The sequence below is a fragment of the Montipora foliosa genome, chromosome 4 (genome assembly GCF_036669935.1).
Source record: "Montipora foliosa isolate CH-2021 chromosome 4, ASM3666993v2, whole genome shotgun sequence".
Taxonomy (NCBI): Eukaryota; Metazoa; Cnidaria; class Anthozoa; order Scleractinia; family Acroporidae; genus Montipora; species Montipora foliosa.
The window spans coordinates 25,024,213-25,044,003 of record NC_090872.1 but is presented as its reverse complement, the minus strand read 5'-3'; the positions used below and the strand labels follow the sequence as shown (position 1 = coordinate 25,044,003).

At 41.1% G+C, this 19,791-nt stretch overlaps 1 protein-coding gene across 1 annotated transcript in view; it reads right to left on the bottom strand.

The window, feature by feature from the left end:
• The window catches only part of LOC138000426 (fibroblast growth factor receptor 1-A-like), a 69,709-nt gene that overhangs the window by 4,091 nt on the left and 45,827 nt on the right, over positions 1-19,791 (bottom strand). Inside the window, exons 11-14 of the mRNA XM_068846834.1 lie at positions 17,242-17,552; positions 3,291-3,484; positions 2,608-2,851; positions 328-452 (exon numbers count right to left, since the gene is read on the bottom strand). Of these exons, the coding sequence (XP_068702935.1) occupies positions 328-452; positions 2,608-2,851; positions 3,291-3,484; positions 17,242-17,552 (874 nt within the window). The remainder of the gene's footprint in view (positions 1-327; positions 453-2,607; positions 2,852-3,290; positions 3,485-17,241; positions 17,553-19,791) is intronic.

The window sequence follows — 19,791 nt, the reverse complement described above, 5'->3', positions numbered from 1 at the left end:
GTGATTGGTTCAAAAACCAATCGTGGATCGCGCGTGCACTTTTTCCCGCGCTTTGTGTCGGCTACGTGTAATTACTTCAAGGTTTGATTGGTTTACTGGATTGTCTCCGTCCTTTTTGATTGGCCAAAGTAATTACTTTGGTTTTGGTTTAACGACACTCGATTGAAACTCGCTCTAATGGCGAAATGATTACATAATAATAACTTAAAGTTATGTTTTTTGGTAACAATCCCTAAGTTGATGTCGCCGTCCTCCCTAATGTCAATTCTAAGCTATTGTTGACGCTCAAGTTCCCGAATACCGTTGTTTTGACGTCTTTTAAGATACCTTCTATGGCCAACATCTTCATGCTCTGGTGTGCTGGAATCCGACGCCACTTGATTGTGGTAATAATCGCTCGGGTTATTTCTGTTCTCTCCTCCCGCAAAACTGAAGTACGCAGGGTGTCCTGGCTGTAAAGGTAAAGACAAATCATTAAGCAGGACACAACTTCTACAAATACAAAACATGTCATTTTGTAGCGGAGTCCAAATTTTCACCGGCATGGTCGAATCCCGTTGGAGCCCCCTGAATCTTTCAGTTGTCTATAAGAGACAATTGCTTAAATTGTCCAGATAAGTACGTGCAAGGATCACTTCTCTCTTTCATTTATATATTCATTATTTCGTTAGTCTAAATTTTGAAAGTAACAATACGGCACCTTAACACCCTGTAGAAACATGAAAGTGTGCATTATGCGAATAAAAGAGTGTCCCAAGATAGCTCTTCGTCCTATTCATTTGCGTTTGGAAATCGTATGGACTTTACGACCTGATAGCGACGTCTACGAGACAGTATCATTTGAGAAGCAATACAACTTCTCTTCTTTTGTGCCTTTCTCACCCGTTATCGTTTGGTTGAAACCAAATCTCAAGTTTTATGAAAAACGTGAACGCACAACAGTAAATTGTAATTTTCTTTGTAGAATTGAACAACGTTCCATCAAATTCAATCCGCGTAGAGTTCGACTGAAAACGAACTGAAAAATGACGAAAAAGTGTGTTAAACGTGAACTTCATTTCGTTAAGTCCCCAAGGGGTCAATCGACTATAGTATAGCGTTATATCACAGCTAAAATTCAACTTCCGCATTATGGTTGTTTCACATTTCATCGTTGGTCCTAGCGATTCAACATTCGAGTTTCACATTTTGACATTCGAGTTCACAATTCTACATCTGAGGTTCGCAATTCTACATTCGAGTTTCACTATGTGACATTCGAGTTTCGCTTTGCGACATCCCTCTCGGAAGCGTCACTGCTCATTGATTATGGGGGGTGGGGGGAGGGGGTATCCCCAGAAAAATTGGGTGGGGTGTGCGGCCCGCATGTTGAAACCCTTACCCAATTTCGAAAACCCTCAAATAACAATGACCACAAACAGGTTTAACGTGTCAGCGCAGCGAACGAGTGAATATTTTTGATCACAAGAAGAGAAATTTCGTATCTCCAAGCGGCCAGGTAATATTCTATTTATTATATAAACACCAACCTCCAGAATGAAATACTAACTCGTTTCACGAAAGGCATCGAAAGGAGCAATTTTCATTTGTAACCATAGAAACAGTGGTTTTTTTTCACGTGCGAAAATAACATGTTATCTTCACGTGTGAAGATATCATGTTTTCGCGCGAAAGCTCACTTGGTATTTCATTGGTGTTTATATAATAAAATGCCATAATTAACGAACCAAAGCCAGCTGAGGAATTTAATGTCTAAACTAAAAGGCATCCCCAAATAGGCCAATCAAATAGTTCTCTGCCTCTCAGCGGTGTTTAAGTGCCCTTAACCTCAAACATTTTTCTTTGTTGAGATAAATCTTTTTACCATTTGCAAAAATATGCCGTTTTCACTTCGAAATTCCAATTTAAGAACGCCTTCAAATTCATCAAAACCAGAAGTTGTTTGTCCCACGACCAAGCTAGAGCGAAGCATGGCCCCTTTTCCTGAGATGATGTTAGGGTTAGCTTGGCAGCGCAAAAATTCTTTCAAAACTGAAATGCATAACAATCTGTCATGTCATCTCAGGGACAGAGCCACACCTCTCGCCAGAACGACAGCCAATTTTCTCAGCATCACGTACTGAACTCATGAAGCCTTCTAGTGCTGAAATTTGACCTTTACGGAATAAAAAACTCGGAGGTTAGGGGCACTTGAATCTCGACCTTCTAAGATTATGGGGAGGCAGTGCGCACGGCTGAATATCCATGAGACTTATCGCTCAATCGCTAATCAGATGTTGGTTAACGAGGAAAGAGGAGACCAGAATACCCTCGGAACAGAGTGGAAAAACAAAGTCAATCCAAGTATCAGGTCACGAGCGGAAATACGTGGATACACTGCTCCTACCACAATGTTCGAGTAACTGCATCTTGAGAAGTTCCAACATTTGCACTAAAAGCCAAATTAAATAGTGGGTGTGGCCTGTCTACTTGAAGCAGGGTCTCCCTCCTACCACGAAGAGACAGAGCCTGCTTGCAGGTTGCAAACTCCTTTGCAACCGCAACTAAACTTGGAAAAGCACTAGTTGTTAGTTCAACATTTCTGAGCCACTCTTATTCACAGCTTACCTTAGAGACACGCCGTTCCATCATCTGGCCGATTCTCACAAATAATTGAGCAAACGTCGGTCGCTGATCAACTTCTTCGCGCCAGCAATCCTGCATGACAGCGTAAATCTCTGCTGGACATTCCTGAGGCGATTCCATACGGTATCCTTCGCTCAATCGCATCAGGAGATCTTCAATGGGAATCTCGGAATATGGTAAATCCCCAAGGGTAAAGATCTCCCACAAACATACACCAAACGACCAGCTGGAACATATAAAACGGCAGAAAAAATGATAAGAGGTACCAGTTTAAAATAAACAACAAAAAAACCTGATCGTATTCCCACGCAATTACATCTACGCCTACAAGCAGCAGAGTGAGATGTGAGCTCGGCAATTGAGATCTTAAAATAAAGCAAGGTATCCTGTTCCCCACCATAATTTGGAAAAAGCATGCCCAGAAAAGCGAATGAGAAGACTGTAAAAATGTGATTGGAGAAACCGTAATACACCAATTTACACCTGACTCGTCCCCAGTCGTCTCTAATGCGCGCCATTAAAGAGGGGGATTGTGGGAAGGACAAAGAGACAGAGGAGAAACTCTCCTCTTCCACTCTTCCTTTTCTCCCCTGCTCGTATCTCCCGCGCGTTTCCCCCTCGCGCCCACGCGTCTAGGAGACGACTGGGGACGAGTCAAAACTTACACGTCACTCTTTTCAGAGTATTTCTTCAGAAATAAAGATTCCAGTGCCATCCATTTCACTGGAAGAAAACCATCGGTGGTCTTTACGTACAAGTCGTTCTTGCAAACATCTTTAGCCAGACCAAAATCGGAGATCTTCACCACGTAATCTTCCCCAACTAAAACGTTTCTGGCGGCAAGGTCACGATGGATGCACTGGTAACGGAAATAAAAACATAAAAATCAACCAGGGAAGTTGCAAGTTTTTGAGTATCAAGTTCAAAGAACACATTCGTTTCCTCCAAAAGGCTGACATGTACAAAAAATGATGGAAGGGAGGAGAGGGTGGAGATGAATTAATCATTCTCGCATAACATACATGCTACATACATACTTACTGACTACTCCTCTACAAGGGCTTTTCTGGGCCAATAAAGCGAACAGAACAGAACAGAACAGAAGAACAACTCTGAGAATCCTAACTGGCCGGAGGCAAACCAGTTGGCTATTACAAGTGCAGCAGAGACGATGAACTAGGGAGTACCAGGAACAAATTCAACGAGTTGTCAGTGCGGGTCTTGAACCCAGATCTCCGGACTTCAAGGTAAACGCCCTAACCTCTGAGCCGCACTGCATTGGAGTTTGAACTTGTACAAACTATGGTAAATTAAATATTCGCTTTAATGGAGCTGTTCTTTGGAATAATCTTGAACAATCTCTCAAGAGTCTTAGCCTACGCAACTTTAAACAGTCCTTAAAAATGACATTTTCGAGTCGTAATTTTTTTCTTTCTTTATGCGATGACTTAAAGTGTCCCTGTGACCAAAAAATCAATTCATATTTTTCTTTGGATTTCAAAACTATGTTAACAAAACACTAAGTGACCCACGTTTTAAGCCTTGATTTCAAAAAGACACCTCTTTATTTTAACTGGAATTTTCCTATTTAATGGTCCGCCATTACTAACATTATGTTCTTGAGAGAGCTGGATCGAGGAGAAAATGACGTCAAAGGCTCACTAGTTTAAGAATGCAATATGTGTGTACGCTGCAAAATTAATATGCAGCACGGGGGTTTTGGGCTTTCAGACTTTTAAACTCACGCTTTGCAATCAAAAAGGACTGAGACAATCCGGCAAACCAATCAAAACTCGAAGTAATTACACGTAGCCGACACAAAGCGCGGGAAAATGTGCACGCGCGAGCCACGATTGGTTTGAAAAAATGGCGCGAGAACTTTGAACCAATCACTGAGTGAAGTAATCATAATCCAAAGTAATTATCTAATTACTTTCGACACTCAATTGAAAACCGCTCTAAACGGCCTCCGCACAACTTTGTTTTTACGTCCAACATTTGCCCAACATCCGTTCAAACTGACAAAAATAATTTAAAATACTTTATCCTAGCTAACCTCCTAGCTAGATTAGCTTCTTAGTTATTTTCTAGGCGGCTTTATACCTTACATAAGTAATGTTGTCTTTTTCCTCTCTTCGTTCTCATTGTGTGGTATATTAAAATAAAAGACGTTTGTTTGTTTGTTTTGTCGTTTTGTCTGTGTAGTCAGATCTGAAGGTCAATTATACATGAAATGAAGACGACCAAAAAAGGGCTGCGAGAAGCGTTACGTTGACGGAATCTTACTGTTGCCGTGCAAGAAACTGGTAGCTGTGTCGCACACGTTATCCGGCTAACACCGGTTTAGTAACGTCTGCGAAGCAGCGCCGAGTTCCTTGTTCTGGACCCCCCACGGATTCAACGAACAAGCGGAAGCGTGTTTCAAACTTCCCTTTAACCTGATTGGTTATGACCAGTCTTGTTGAACAATTGTTTTTTTCTTAACAGACCAATCATGGCGCGCAATCAAATCCTGGTACGCTGCTGGGGGCCCAGAACAAGGATTTCGGCACTGGTTTGCAGACGGACCTAACCAGAGATTTGGTTTCGGCTGTGACGCAGGATAGAAACTGGCCGCCATGTTGGATGACAGAAAACAACAGATCTCTCGTAAGGTTCTTGTGTCGCCCGCCCGTGTTGGAAACATTAGAGACCTTTAGATGCACGTTTACGGCTAACCGCAAACTGAGGTTTGAGATTTGCGGTTTGACGTTAGAACTTGTGATAGTTCGTGCATTTAGATTTAAGTAAACAAGTGCAAAGCTGCAGAGGCCGCCATATTGAATTTCCTCGATTCTCAGCGTTGATATTTCAGTCAACGAAATAAATAAAACCACGGCTCTTTTGATTGTTTAATTCACATGGAATGAAAGATAAAAAGTTGCTTTTTATATCTGCCCCGTTCATACGTGGGATAATGTAACTTCCATGCCATAAAGAGCTGAGGTAACTTACTTACGTGAAAACCTACCTTCCGCCGTTGAAAACGTCAAAACTTACCCTCGAACGTGACGGCAAGCGCTAGTCATGTGACTTCCAGCAGTTTGAGGTTAGCCGCAAACGTGGATCTAAAAGTCTCTATTACATAATATATTTGTGCTAACATACGAGTGTGACAGACCGTGCCAAGTGCAACTGAGGGCTGGGCCCAAGCCCGAGAATAGCATAGGAGGAGAAACGACTGCGGTCGGATTGAAATTTCACTCTTATGAATCAGTCTGGACTTAAAAGACAACGGGCATGCATGCAAAACAACAGTACATTCTCATTGCTTAGTGTGAGGACTTGAGATTATTAATGTAGCGGTGATCGAAGTCCATCCCTGCCTCTAGAAAAGTGACATACTGTAGCCAGGCCACAGTAAGTAAAGTGTATCATTCGTTTTGGATCTCAACTGACGCTGAAAATGTATTTTTAGCCATTTAAAGCGAACCCAAAGTATCGTGAAGGCGTGGCAGGACAAAGCCTTACTCTTGTAAGGTCATTAATTATTCACGAGGTCACAGCTGACAAAAACGCAGCATGATCAGTTTAAATCTATTTGCAATATACATAACAAAATTTGGAGCTAGTTTCTCGTACTTAAGCAGAAGCAAAGCTCCCCTAAAACGCAATCATACAAAATTGCGCCATCCAAGGATTGCATGCAGCTCAACCTCGTTCCCAGGATCTCTTTGTTGATGAGGAGACAGACCCTAGTTGGGGCTAGTCACGTGGCTCTCCTCGAAAAACATTCTCCCACTGGGGGAGAGTCTTCGTTATGTTTTGACCCGCAACTGGGCGAAAGCGTAATCATTTGACAAGGCATTTTTCAATACACGATCTTTACTTTACAATGTAAGTTTCAAAAAGATCAAAGCAGGTGATGTCATATTCAAACAGGAGATTCCCACGAAAGCGGTCAAGCTAAAAACAAGAGCTTTTGTACATCTCTTTGTAAGAAAGATAAATACTGTAGTATCGTTCCGTAAGCAACCGTGTCACAAGTGTTTGTAAATTATTATGCAATTAGTGTTAGTAATTAATCGTATTTAGGGTAGCGTAAGTGTTAGTGTAATTAATTACGTAATCTTGTTTGTAAAATAAAAAAAATATGTTCTGATCGATTTAATAACAACCTTTTTGCCTTTCACGTCGACTTCCACGTGTAGTACATTCAATACTTTGTCGTGAAACGTTTTGTGGATGGTCGACTGGCCACAAAATCAAATGCGTTGTGATTTCCTTACTCGCAATGATGACAAGGCCTACACTGCCACCCCTCCCCAAACACACATTTAAAAAATCTTCCATGTTTTTGGAGACATGTGATCAGCCCGAACCAGGGTCTCTTCTCAACGCCACTGGAGACCCTGGGAACGAGGTTGGCTATAGCTGTGAGATTCTTTGATCACTGACCAATCAGAATGCTTGAATTTTATCCTCTGTTTGCACTGAATTTTCTCTTGTGCATTTTTCAAGTCAATCGAAACGAAGACAATTTTCCTTGTATATTATTAGATAAGAATGAAATTTAGGGTCATAAATAAAGAAGCTACAAATAGACTACAAATAGACTACAAAGACTACAAATAGCCCCTTTTCACGGTTAGTTTTTCTTATTTGCATTACAATGTAATCTAACGTGGGTGCGAGGTAATTTCGGGTTATAACTACAAAATGGCCCGAAATTGCCTCACATACATGCTAGATTACATTGTAATGCAAATGAGAAAAACTAACGGTGAAAAGGGCTATTGCACTAAACATTATGTGATCACTTGTACTAAATTAATTACTCAATGATAAATGCTAATTGACAAGCAATACCCCAGACACTTCGTGTATGCTTCGCCCGCGGTTCGTTATCGTAAATCCCCATTCAAAAATTCCCCGCTCGTATTGTACTTAAAACGTACCTTTTTGGAAGCTAAAAATTCCATGCCTCGACAGATTTGATAGGAGTAGGAGACCAAATGTGCGATGTTGAACTCCTGTTCTGGATCGGCGGCATTGCTTGCCCAGACTGGCACATATATGTGGCGTTTGCTTAGCAGAAAGTCCCGCAAACTTCCATGAGGAGCGTACTCCAAAATGACAAGTAATCGATCGCCGCGCTTAAGCTTGGTGCAAGCGCCCAGAAGGTTGACGATGTTCTTGTGCTGTCCAACATGAATCAGAATCTTCAGTTCCGAAGCCAAATCTCTGTACTCTTCTTTACTGGCATTATCTAAGATTTCAAAGTTTATCGTCAAAAGTTTAACTATAAGGTGATTCCCTGGTTTTGCATTGCGCAACACAACTGCGCATAATTGCTTGCGTCATTGGCACGCGCGTTGGCTCACTCAGGGAGATTAAGCACGCGCGTTTTTGAGACGCGGACGACAACTGGAAGAGAACATTTCGCGCGCCAGGGCAGTGGTGTCTTCCAGGCTTTTATATTTATCATCTCTAATGGAGAAAAGATATTCAGTAAAGTAAATGTGGTTGTGTAAAGACAAGATAAAAGGGAAAACAGCTCACTTCCGGTTGCCGTCTGCGTCTCAAAAACGCGCTTGCTTAAGCTCCCTGTTGATAAAATAGAGAGCTTAACCACGAGACGTTTTTGTCAACACGGACGCCAAGTAGCCGAGGTGAAACTGGGTCGAGACTAGCCTGCGAGCAGGCCCTCCGAGGGACTGGGTTGGGGGTAGAATGAGGGCCTGCCCGCATGGCTTTGTATTTTGAATGTCGCGTCCAAATTTTGGACGCAAAGTACTGATTGGCTGAAGTTAAATTACTTGGTGACGTCACCATTGGCAAGCTCCGATACATGCGTATGAGAAAATTGTAGAATGTTACCGTAACTTTGCATAATTAAAGGTCGGGCAACCCGATGCAATGGCTTCTCTGCTGGAAGGAAAGAAGTTCTATCTCTGTTATCCACAGGATTCGGGAAAAGTCTTATTGCCCAACTGTACAACGAGGGAGACTTCATGTCACCGTGGTAGTTTCCTGTCCTTGACAAAGCATTATCGCTGATTACATTTGGACAAAAACTTGGGCCTTCCGGCTGCCTCAGTTGCCGATTTAACGATAGAGAACGATAAAGGAACTCTACACGATTTTAGCAAGTATTTGATTAAGCCGAAAAGGCGGCTACAAAAAATGATTCCTCGATCTCCTGGGTGACTCCGCAATTCTCCGATACACTTGAAAACAAAAATTTCCAATTTTCAAATTGTTTAATTAGTAAAATACATATCTATAATCGCAAATACTCGATAAGCCTTGAAATAAACTGATGTAGGTATTAGAATATCTGTCTAGTATTAAAGTGTGATGTAGTAGTTGTAATGTCTATATTTCATTAAAATAAATTAAAAAAGATATTTCCGCTTCGCTTTACCGAAATTTGGCAGCAGTTGTGGTCGACGAGTCTCACACAGTGGAAATGCGGTCAGGGAAAACGGATTTCTCTATTACGATTCCCGTCGTTTCAAGTTTGTGTGCTAATTTTTTTCCCTGACGAACGAAGCAAATTTTCTGTGGAAGGGACTTCGACGAATTGCCGTACAGAATATTCAGCTACGCTTTACAGCATCAGCAGTAGTTGTTAGGATTTTTCTGGCGAAGGCTTCCTTCCTTTACAGTTTTTTTGGAGTTTCTGCCTAAATTAGAAATACACAACGCGTGGCTTACTGTTTTTTTCAATGTTTACTTCTGGTGCGCGCTGATTGGCCAATTTTTGACAGCTCTCTCTGCGTGACAACAGGAGGCGGCATTCAAAATTCAGAGGGATGCGTGCAGGCTCTCCTTCTCTCCCACCGCAGAGAGAGAGCCTGCTCGCAGGCTAGGTCGAGACCGGCGTCTGTGACTTGACTTGTTTGCGTTAAAGGGGGACTCCGACGAAAAAACACGATTTTTTAACGTCTCAAATCCTCGAAGAAACGCCGCCAAAATGTTGCATACGCTTTTCACATAATGAATTTAACTTACTTTCACCAACATTTCAATGTTATTACGTCGAATACTTGTTTTTCATAGCATCCGCCATTATTGGTATGTCGCCTGCGTACTTATACGAGAAAGCCTGGAGCGAGGACATATGACGTCACTTACTCAACATATCGCTCGCTGCTACTTGAGTAAAACAAAGGAAAATATGTCAGAAAGCGAAGCTTCGTCTTTATCGACCATGATTTATCGACTTCGCAATTATCGTTTGACTTTGAAAAACATTCTGAGTCACTTACCTGTGATTATGAAGATTTAGACTCGTGGCTACTGAGGAAAAAAGCAGCCTCATATCGACAGGAAAGAGCTTGAGCGGGAGAAGAGGAGGAATGCTAGAGATCGTTTGAATTAACTGATATTAGATGGTATGTTGGAGTCATGAGTTTGTCTGTTTACTATTGTTCCCTTCATTTGTAAAAATTCAAATTTCTCGTTATTTTTTTTCTAGGTGCAAATGTACGTGTTTTTCTTCGGACGCGGTAACAAAGGCCAGTGAAAGGGTAAGAAAAGCTTCTGATGTTACTAGCGAAATTGATCGGTGAGTGGAGTAGCTGTAACTGAAGCAAATGCAGATGACGGAGAACTACAGTACCACTGATCTGCCTGGGCTTCAATCTTGTTGTTTAGACGAGTGGGTTTTAAAAATGGTCGCCATAGGATTAAGAAACCGAAAGAACGAGCGATACACATCAATGTATAAGCAAGGCCAAACTGCGAAGTCTCGGTATTAGAGCGCTGTATAATACGCTTAATTTGGATTGCACTTTACAATTTTCCTTGTCGGGAAAATATTTCATGTATTTTCTAACGTAGTAATAAGAACGACAATGGCAATAATTTTCCTAGCTCCTGAATAGATTTCTACGATCAGTGTCATACCGACAGTTTATTCGTCTTGTTTGGGACTTCATGGGGTCTATCATACGTTGATGTGTATATCGCTCGTTTTTTCGGTTTCTTAATCCTATGGCGGCTATTCCTCAAACCACTCGTCTAGACAACAAGATTGAAATGAAGGCCGATCGGTGGTAGTTCTTTCATCTGCAAACTGCTTCCAGCTTCCCTCAGCACCGATCAGTTTCGCTACAGCAGAAGCATTCCTCTGCCTTTGTTACCGCGTCCGAAGAGCAACACCTACATTTGCGCCTAGAAAAAACATAACGAGAAATTGAATTTTTACAAATGAAGGGATCAATAGTAACAGACAAAATCACGACTCCAACATACCATCTAATATCAGTTGATTCAAACGATCTCGAAGCATTCCTCTTGTTCTTTCTCTTGAGCTCTTTCTCGTCGATATGCAGCTGCTTTTTCCTAAGTAGCCACGAGTCTCAATCTTCATAATCACAGGTAAGTGACTCAGAATGTTTTTCAAAGTCAAACGATAATTCCGAAGTCGATAAATCATGGTCTATAAAGACGAAGCTTCGCTTTCTGACGTGTTTTCCATTGTTTACTCAAGTAGCAGCGAGCGATATGTTGAGTAAGTGACGTCATATGTCCTCGCTCCAGGCTTTCTCGAATAAGTATGCAGGCGACATACCAATAATGGCGGATGCTCTGAAAAACAAGTATTTCGACGTAAAACATTGAACATGTTGGTGAAAGTAGTTAAATTCATTATTTGAAAAGCGTATGCAACATTTTGGCGGCGTTTCCTCGAGGATTTGAGACTTTTTAAATAATCGTGTTTTTTCGTCAGAGTCCCCCTTTAAGCATGTCGCGTCAGTGATTTTACGGCATCGCTAGTTAATTGTACAGCATTTTTGATTCTTCTTCTTTCTTAACACTGAATCATGACTTGTTTAAGAAAGACAAGAGATATGCTTTGTCAGAACTACAATCAAAGATTGGTTTCAGAGGATGAACTTATTGTTTTATTGGAAGAGAACACGGCTTGAAATTCTCAATCCAGTTACGATCGATAATCCTGAATTCGAAGTGATAAATGAATGTAAAGCAAAGTTCAGATTCTGCCAGTTAGCTAATTTGACCAATCCATTGGGTACATTTCTGTAAAAGAAAGTAAATGACAAATAAAAATGAAATCGTTGCAAAAAAAAAGAAATTAAATTTGACGGTCATTAATTTTTTTCAAAATTTAACATGGTCTTTCTGGAAAGTTGTGTTAGCATTGCCACCGCATTAAAATTTAAGACCACAGAGAAAAAACACAAGCACATACAAAAGGATATATCAAGTAAAACAAATATTTTTCAAAAGAGACTTACTCTAGGTTTTTTGTCAAGACTGAGTGACGCGTTTGCAGCGCTGTTGTTCATCAGCCGTTAGAACTGACAAAGAGTTTCTTTCATAAATAATAGGAATTAGAAAGTTGATTGGCCAGCATTAGCAAGAAAACAACAAAAATCACCAAAAGAGGCGGAGTAATAGCACCTAAAATGAACTTACCTTTTCGCGTTTTTTGTTTTTCATCACAGACGCCAAATAAGCAGCTCTGAGGTTTGTGACTTGACGTCTGTGACGTGTGACGTCAATTTATTTGCAAAATCACTTCCGGTCGCCGTCCGTGTTGACAAAACGTCGCGTGCATGTGTCCGTAACGTGTTTTAAAAAGCTACTGTGACCAAAAAAATCAATTCTTTTTTCTTTTGGAATACAAAACTATGTTTAACTAACACTAAGTGACCCAAGTTTTGAGTCTTGATTTCAAACGACATCTGCTTATTTTTAACTGGAATTTTCTTATTTAAAAGTCCGCCACTACTAACTTCAAAATCTTGAGAGAGCTGGATCGAGTAGAGACTACCTAGCGTAAGAACGCTAATGTGTGTACGCGGCTGAATATGCTGCACGGAGTTCGTGTTTTGCACGTAACTAAGTTGCATTAACAAGCTGACATTTTAACCCAGTGAGTAAATGACGTCGCTTTTTCTTAGATTCAACCCTCTGGGTCCAATCAGTCAATTCTGAACGTGAGTAATGGCGGACCGTGAAATCCAAAACGAACGCTCAAACTAAACAGCCTTTGGATAAAAATCAATTGCCAGTCACGTGCTAAGCACACACTTTCAAAATCTAGAGAAAAAAAGGAAGTGATTTTTGACACCTTAGGGCCGATTTTCACGGTACGATTTTTGTCGCATGCGACAAGCTCACGACAGGCCTACCACATGACTTACGATTGTCGCTGCCTTTAAAACGTGTTTAAAATGCTACTACTTTTTTTGACGTACACAACAATCGTAAATCATGTCGTGGACCTGTCGTAAGCCGTTGTCGCATGCGACAAAAATCGTACCGTGTAAATCGAAATCGTTCTCCTTTTTCAAACAATGAACATATTCTGTTTTTAGATACAGTTTGGGTAATCATATCAAGACAAAATGTGGCCAGGGTATTAAGTACCCATGATAGATTTCTCACATCACAGTTGCCTCCAAAATAATTTTACCATGGCAACGATATAAGGCATTTCTTTGAGCCTTATTACCGATTAAAATCGAGATATATTGTTTTTTTTGAAAAAATCGGGACGGTGAAATAGTCCCATTCACGCTACCAGAGAATGTTAGAAATATCTCTAAAATATTTAAATTCACAAAAATCTGTAGGGTCAGTTTTTCAGAAAAATAAGTTGTTTTGAAATGTGTGGCTAATTTCTTTTTTCGCCTACAATTTTTTTTAAATTTGCACGACGGACGTTTTAAATCAAGTGTTGCTAATATTTTTAAAAATACAAACACACTTTTAAGTTTAAGGAACATGCTTCGATGTTTCAAACATCATTTTGCATTTACCTGTTCATCCACGCTTTTGGAAAAGTGTTACATACCACGTGCTTACATTTAAACGCATACCTGAGGTAGCTCCTATAGTTGTGTTTACGAGCAAGTGATCTCCTTGGCTAGTAATACGATGAAATGTGGATGACCTCGGTACATTGTTAACCAAATACGTTCCAGCAAGTTTCCTCTTTTTTCTGCTGTTATAAAATAGACGTCTCAGCCTTTTCTCTGTAATTCTGCTCGGTTCTCGGGCACGTCTATGTCAATGCACACGCAAATCATACAACTAAAGTAAACACACTTGTGCTTATCGAGACCTGTATTTCTCCTTTGGAATCAAGTCTTTATTACCATTGAGAATCAAATAACTGTACAGCCTTTCAAACTACATCACATTTATTTTCTAAAGAGCTGATCACAGTCTCCACTGATGACATCAAATCTTGTAAAACTAGAACAGAACTATATACACAAGATGGCAGTGAAACAACGATCGCTAATATGGCTAGTTGAACAAACGATAGAAGCTAGACCACTACAAAAACAAACTCAAACCAATCAAAACTCGAAGTAATTTACATACACCGTAGCCGACCACAAAGACGCTGGGAAAATGGTGCACGCGCGAGCCCACGATTGGTTTGAAAAAATGGCGCGAGAACTTTGAACCCAATCACTGAGTGAAGTAATCATAAATCCAAAGTATATATCTAATTACTTTCGACCACTTTCAATTCAAAACCGCTCTCAAAAGAGCAAATCGGCCCAAAAGGGGCTTATTCAACGCCACACCTTTGTTTTTACGTCCAACATTTGCCCAACAGTCCTCCGTTCAAACTGACAAAAAAATTTAAAATACTTTATCCTAGCTAACCATCCTAGCTAGATTAGCTTCTTAGTTATTTTGCCCTAAGGCGGCCTTTTATACCTTAACATAAGTATGTACATAGATGTTGTTCTTTATCTCCAGCCTCTCTTCGTTCTCATTTTACGTAGAGTTGAGTTCATAAAATATAAAAGACGTTTGGTTTAGATTTGGTGTTCAATGTTTTCGGGTCGTTTGGGTACTGTGTACTTGTCAGATGCTGAGATAGGTCAATTATATTCAATGAAATGAAGACGACCAACAAAAGGGACATGGCGAGATAGCGCTTTGTACGGCGCTTAGACGGCGAATCTTACTGTTGCCGTGCAAGAAAACTGGTAGCTTGTGTGTACCGTGACACACCGTTATCGGGCGGTCTAAGCACCCAAGTGGATTCTAGTAACGTCTGCGAAGCAGCGCCGAGTCCTTGTTTGGACCCCCCACGGATTCAACGAACAAGCGGAAAGCGTGTTTCAAATTCCCTTTAACCTGATTGGTTATGACCAGTCTTGTTGAACAATTGTTTTTTCTTAACAGGACCAATCATGGCGCGCAATCAAATCCTGGTACGCTGCTGGGGGCCAGAACAAGGATTTCGGCACTGGTGCAGACGGACCTAACCAGAGATTTGGTTTCGGCTGTGACGCAGGATAGAAACTGGCCGCCATGTTGGATGACAGAAAACAACAGATCTCTCGTAAGGTTCTTGTGTCGCCCGCCCGTGTTGGAAACATTAGAGACCTTTAGATGCACGTTTTACGGCTAACCGCAAACTGAGGTTTGAGATTTGCGGTTTGACGTTAGAACTTGTGATAGTTCGTGCATTTAGATTTAAGTAAACAAGTGCAAAGCTGCAGAGGCCGCCATATTGAATTTCCTCGATTCTCAGCGTTGATATTTCAGTCAACGAAATAAATAAAACCACGGCTCTTTGATTGTTTAATTCACATGGAATGAAAGATAAAAAGTTGCTTTTTATATCTGCCCCGTTCATACGTGGGATAATGTAACTTCCATGCCATAAAGAGCTGAGGTAACTTACTTACGTGAAAACCTACCTTCCGCCGTTGAAAACGTCAAAACTTACCCTCGAACGTGACGGCAAGCGCTAGTCATGTGACTTCCAGCAGTTTGAGGTTAGCCGCAAACGTGGATCTAAAAGTCTCTATTACATAATATATTTGTGCTAACATACGAGTGTGACAGACCGTGCCAAGTGCAACTGAGGGCTGGGCCCAAGCCCGAGAATAGCATAGGAGGAGAAACGACTGCGGTCGGATTGAAATTTCACTCTTATGAATCAGTCTGGACTTAAAAGACAACGGGCATGCATGCAAAACAACAGTACATTCTCATTGCTTAGTGTGAGGACTTGAGATTATTAATGTAGCGGTGATCGAAGTCCATCCCTGCCTCTAGAAAAGTGACATACTGTAGCCAGGCCACAGTAAGTAAAGTGTATCATTCGTTTTGGATCTCAACTGACGCTGAAAATGTATTTTTAGCCATTTAAAGCGAACCCAAAGTATCGTGAAGGCGTGGCAGGACAAAGCCTTACTCTTGTAAGGTCATTAATTATTCACGAGGTCACAGCTGACAAAAACGCAGCATGATCAGTTTAAATCTATTTGCAATATACATAACAAAATTTGGAGCTAGTTTCTCGTACTTAAGCAGAAGCAAAGCTCCCCTAAAACGCAATCATACAAAATTGCGCCATCCAAGGATTGCATGCAGCTCAACCTCGTTCCCAGGATCTCTTTGTTGATGAGGAGACAGACCCTAGTTGGGGCTAGTCACGTGGCTCTCCTCGAAAAACATTCTCCCACTGGGGGAGAGTCTTCGTTATGTTTTGACCCGCAACTGGGCGAAAGCGTAATCATTTGACAAGGCATTTTTCAATACACGATCTTTACTTTACAATGTAAGTTTCAAAAAGATCAAAGCAGGTGATGTCATATTCAAACAGGAGATTCCCACGAAAGCGGTCAAGCTAAAAACAAGAGCTTTTGTACATCTCTTTGTAAGAAAGATAAATACTGTAGTATCGTTCCGTAAGCAACCGTGTCACAAGTGTTTGTAAATTATTATGCAATTAGTGTTAGTAATTAATCGTATTTAGGGTAGCGTAAGTGTTAGTGTAATTAATTACGTAATCTTGTTTGTAAAATAAAAAAAAATATGTTCTGATCGATTTAATAACAACCTTTTTGCCTTTCACGTCGACTTCCACGTGTAGTACATTCAATACTTTGTCGTGAAACGTTTTGTGGATGGTCGACTGGCCACAAAATCAAATGCGTTGTGATTTCCTTACTCGCAATGATGACAAGGCCTACACTGCCACCCCTCCCCAAACACACATTTAAAAAATCTTCCATGTTTTTGGAGACATGTGATCAGCCCGAACCAGGGTCTCTTCTCAACGCCACTGGAGACCCTGGGAACGAGGTTGGCTATAGCTGTGAGATTCTTTGATCACTGACCAATCAGAATGCTTGAATTTTATCCTCTGTTTGCACTGAATTTTCTCTTGTGCATTTTTCAAGTCAATCGAAACGAAGACAATTTTCCTTGTATATTATTAGATAAGAATGAAATTTAGGGTCATAAATAAAGAAGCTACAAATAGACTACAAATAGACTACAAAGACTACAAATAGCCCCTTTTCACGGTTAGTTTTTCTTATTTGCATTACAATGTAATCTAACGTGGGTGCGAGGTAATTTCGGGTTATAACTACAAAATGGCCCGAAATTGCCTCACATACATGCTAGATTACATTGTAATGCAAATGAGAAAAACTAACGGTGAAAAGGGCTATTGCACTAAACATTATGTGATCACTTGTACTAAATTAATTACTCAATGATAAATGCTAATTGACAAGCAATACCCCAGACACTTCGTGTATGCTTCGCCCGCGGTTCGTTATCGTAAATCCCCATTCAAAATTCCCCGCTCGTATTGTACTTAAAACGTACCTTTTTGGAAGCTAAAAATTCCATGCCTCGACAGATTTGATAGGAGTAGGAGACCAAATGTGCGATGTTGAACTCCTGTTCTGGATCGGCGGCATTGCTTGCCCAGACTGGCACATATATGTGGCGTTTGCTTAGCAGAAAGTCCCGCAAACTTCCATGAGGAGCGTACTCCAAAATGACAAGTAATCGATCGCCGCGCTTAAGCTTGGTGCAAGCGCCCAGAAGGTTGACGATGTTCTTGTGCTGTCCAACATGAATCAGAATCTTCAGTTCCGAAGCCAAATCTCTGTACTCTTCTTTACTGGCATTATCTAAGATTTCAAAGTTTATCGTCAAAAGTTTAACTATAAGGTGATTCCCTGGTTTTGCATTGCGCAACACAACTGCGCATAATTGCTTGCGTCATTGGCACGCGCGTTGGCTCACTCAGGGAGATTAAGCACGCGCGTTTTTGAGACGCGGACGACAACTGGAAGAGAACATTTCGCGCGCCAGGGCAGTGGTGTCTTCCAGGCTTTTATATTTATCATCTCTAATGGAGAAAAGATATTCAGTAAAGTAAATGTGGTTGTGTAAAGACAAGATAAAAGGGAAAACAGCTCACTTCCGGTTGCCGTCTGCGTCTCAAAAACGCGCTTGCTTAAGCTCCCTGTTGATAAAATAGAGAGCTTAACCACGAGACGTTTTTGTCAACACGGACGCCAAGTAGCCGAGGTGAAACTGGGTCGAGACTAGCCTGCGAGCAGGCCCTCCGAGGGACTGGGTTGGGGGTAGAATGAGGGCCTGCCCGCATGGCTTTGTATTTTGAATGTCGCGTCCAAATTTTGGACGCAAAGTACTGATTGGCTGAAGTTAAATTACTTGGTGACGTCACCATTGGCAAGCTCCGATACATGCGTATGAGAAAATTGTAGAATGTTACCGTAACTTTGCATAATTAAAGGTCGGGCAACCCGATGCAATGGCTTCTCTGCTGGAAGGAAAGAAGTTCTATCTCTGTTATCCACAGGATTCGGGAAAAGTCTTATTGCCCAACTGTACAACGAGGGAGACTTCATGTCACCGTGGTAGTTTCCTGTCCTTGACAAAGCATTATCGCTGATTACATTTGGACAAAAACTTGGGCCTTCCGGCTGCCTCAGTTGCCGATTTAACGATAGAGAACGATAAAGGAACTCTACACGATTTTAGCAAGTATTTGATTAAGCCGAAAAGGCGGCTACAAAAAATGATTCCTCGATCTCCTGGGTGACTCCGCAATTCTCCGATACACTTGAAAACAAAATATTCCAATTTTCAAATTGTTGAATTAGTAAAATACATATCTATAATCGCAAATACTCGATAAGCCTTGAAATAAACTGATGTAGGTATTAGAATATCTGTCTAGTATTAAAGTGTGATGTAGTAGTTGTAATGTCTATATTTCATTAAAATAAATTAAAAAAGATATTTCCGCTTCGCTTTACCGAAATTTGGCAGCAGTTGTGGTCGACGAGTCTCACACAGTGGAAATGCGGTCAGGGAAAACGGATTTCTCTATTACGATTCCCGTCGTTTCAAGTTTGTGTGCTAATTTTTTTCCCTGACGAACGAAGCAAATTTTCTGTGGAAGGGACTTCGACGAATTGCCGTACAGAATATTCAGCTACGCTTTACAGCATCAGCAGTAGTTGTTAGGATTTTCTGGCGAAGGCTTCCTTCCTTTACAGTTTTTTTGGAGTTTCTGCCTAAATTAGAAATACACAACGCGTGGCTTACTGTTTTTTTCAATGTTTACTTCTGGTGCGCGCTGATTGGCCAATTTTTGACAGCTCTCTCTGCGTGACAACAGGAGGCGGCATTCAAAATTCAGAGGGATGCGTGCAGGCTCTCCTTCTCTCCCACCGCAGAGAGAGAGCCTGCTCGCAGGCTAGGTCGAGACCGGCGTCTGTGACTTGACTTGTTTGCGTTAAAGGGGGACTCCGACGAAAAAACACGATTTTTTAACGTCTCAAATCCTCGAAGAAACGCCGCCAAAATGTTGCATACGCTTTTCACATAATGAATTTAACTTACTTTCACCAACATTTCAATGTTATTACGTCGAAATACTTGTTTTTCATAGCATCCGCCATTATTGGTATGTCGCCTGCGTACTTATACGAGAAAGCCTGGAGCGAGGACATATGACGTCACTTACTCAACATATCGCTCGCTGCTACTTGAGTAAACAAAGGAAAATATGTCAGAAAGCGAAGCTTCGTCTTTATCGACCATGATTTATCGACTTCGCAATTATCGTTTGACTTTGAAAAACATTCTGAGTCACTTACCTGTGATTATGAAGATTTAGACTCGTGGCTACTGAGGAAAAAAGCAGCCTCATATCGACAGGAAAGAGCTTGAGCGGGAGAAGAGGAGGAATGCTAGAGATCGTTTGAATTAACTGATATTAGATGGTATGTTGGAGTCATGAGTTTGTCTGTTTACTATTGTTCCCTTCATTTGTAAAAATTCAAATTTCTCGTTATTTTTTTTTCTAGGTGCAAATGTACGTGTTTTTCTTCG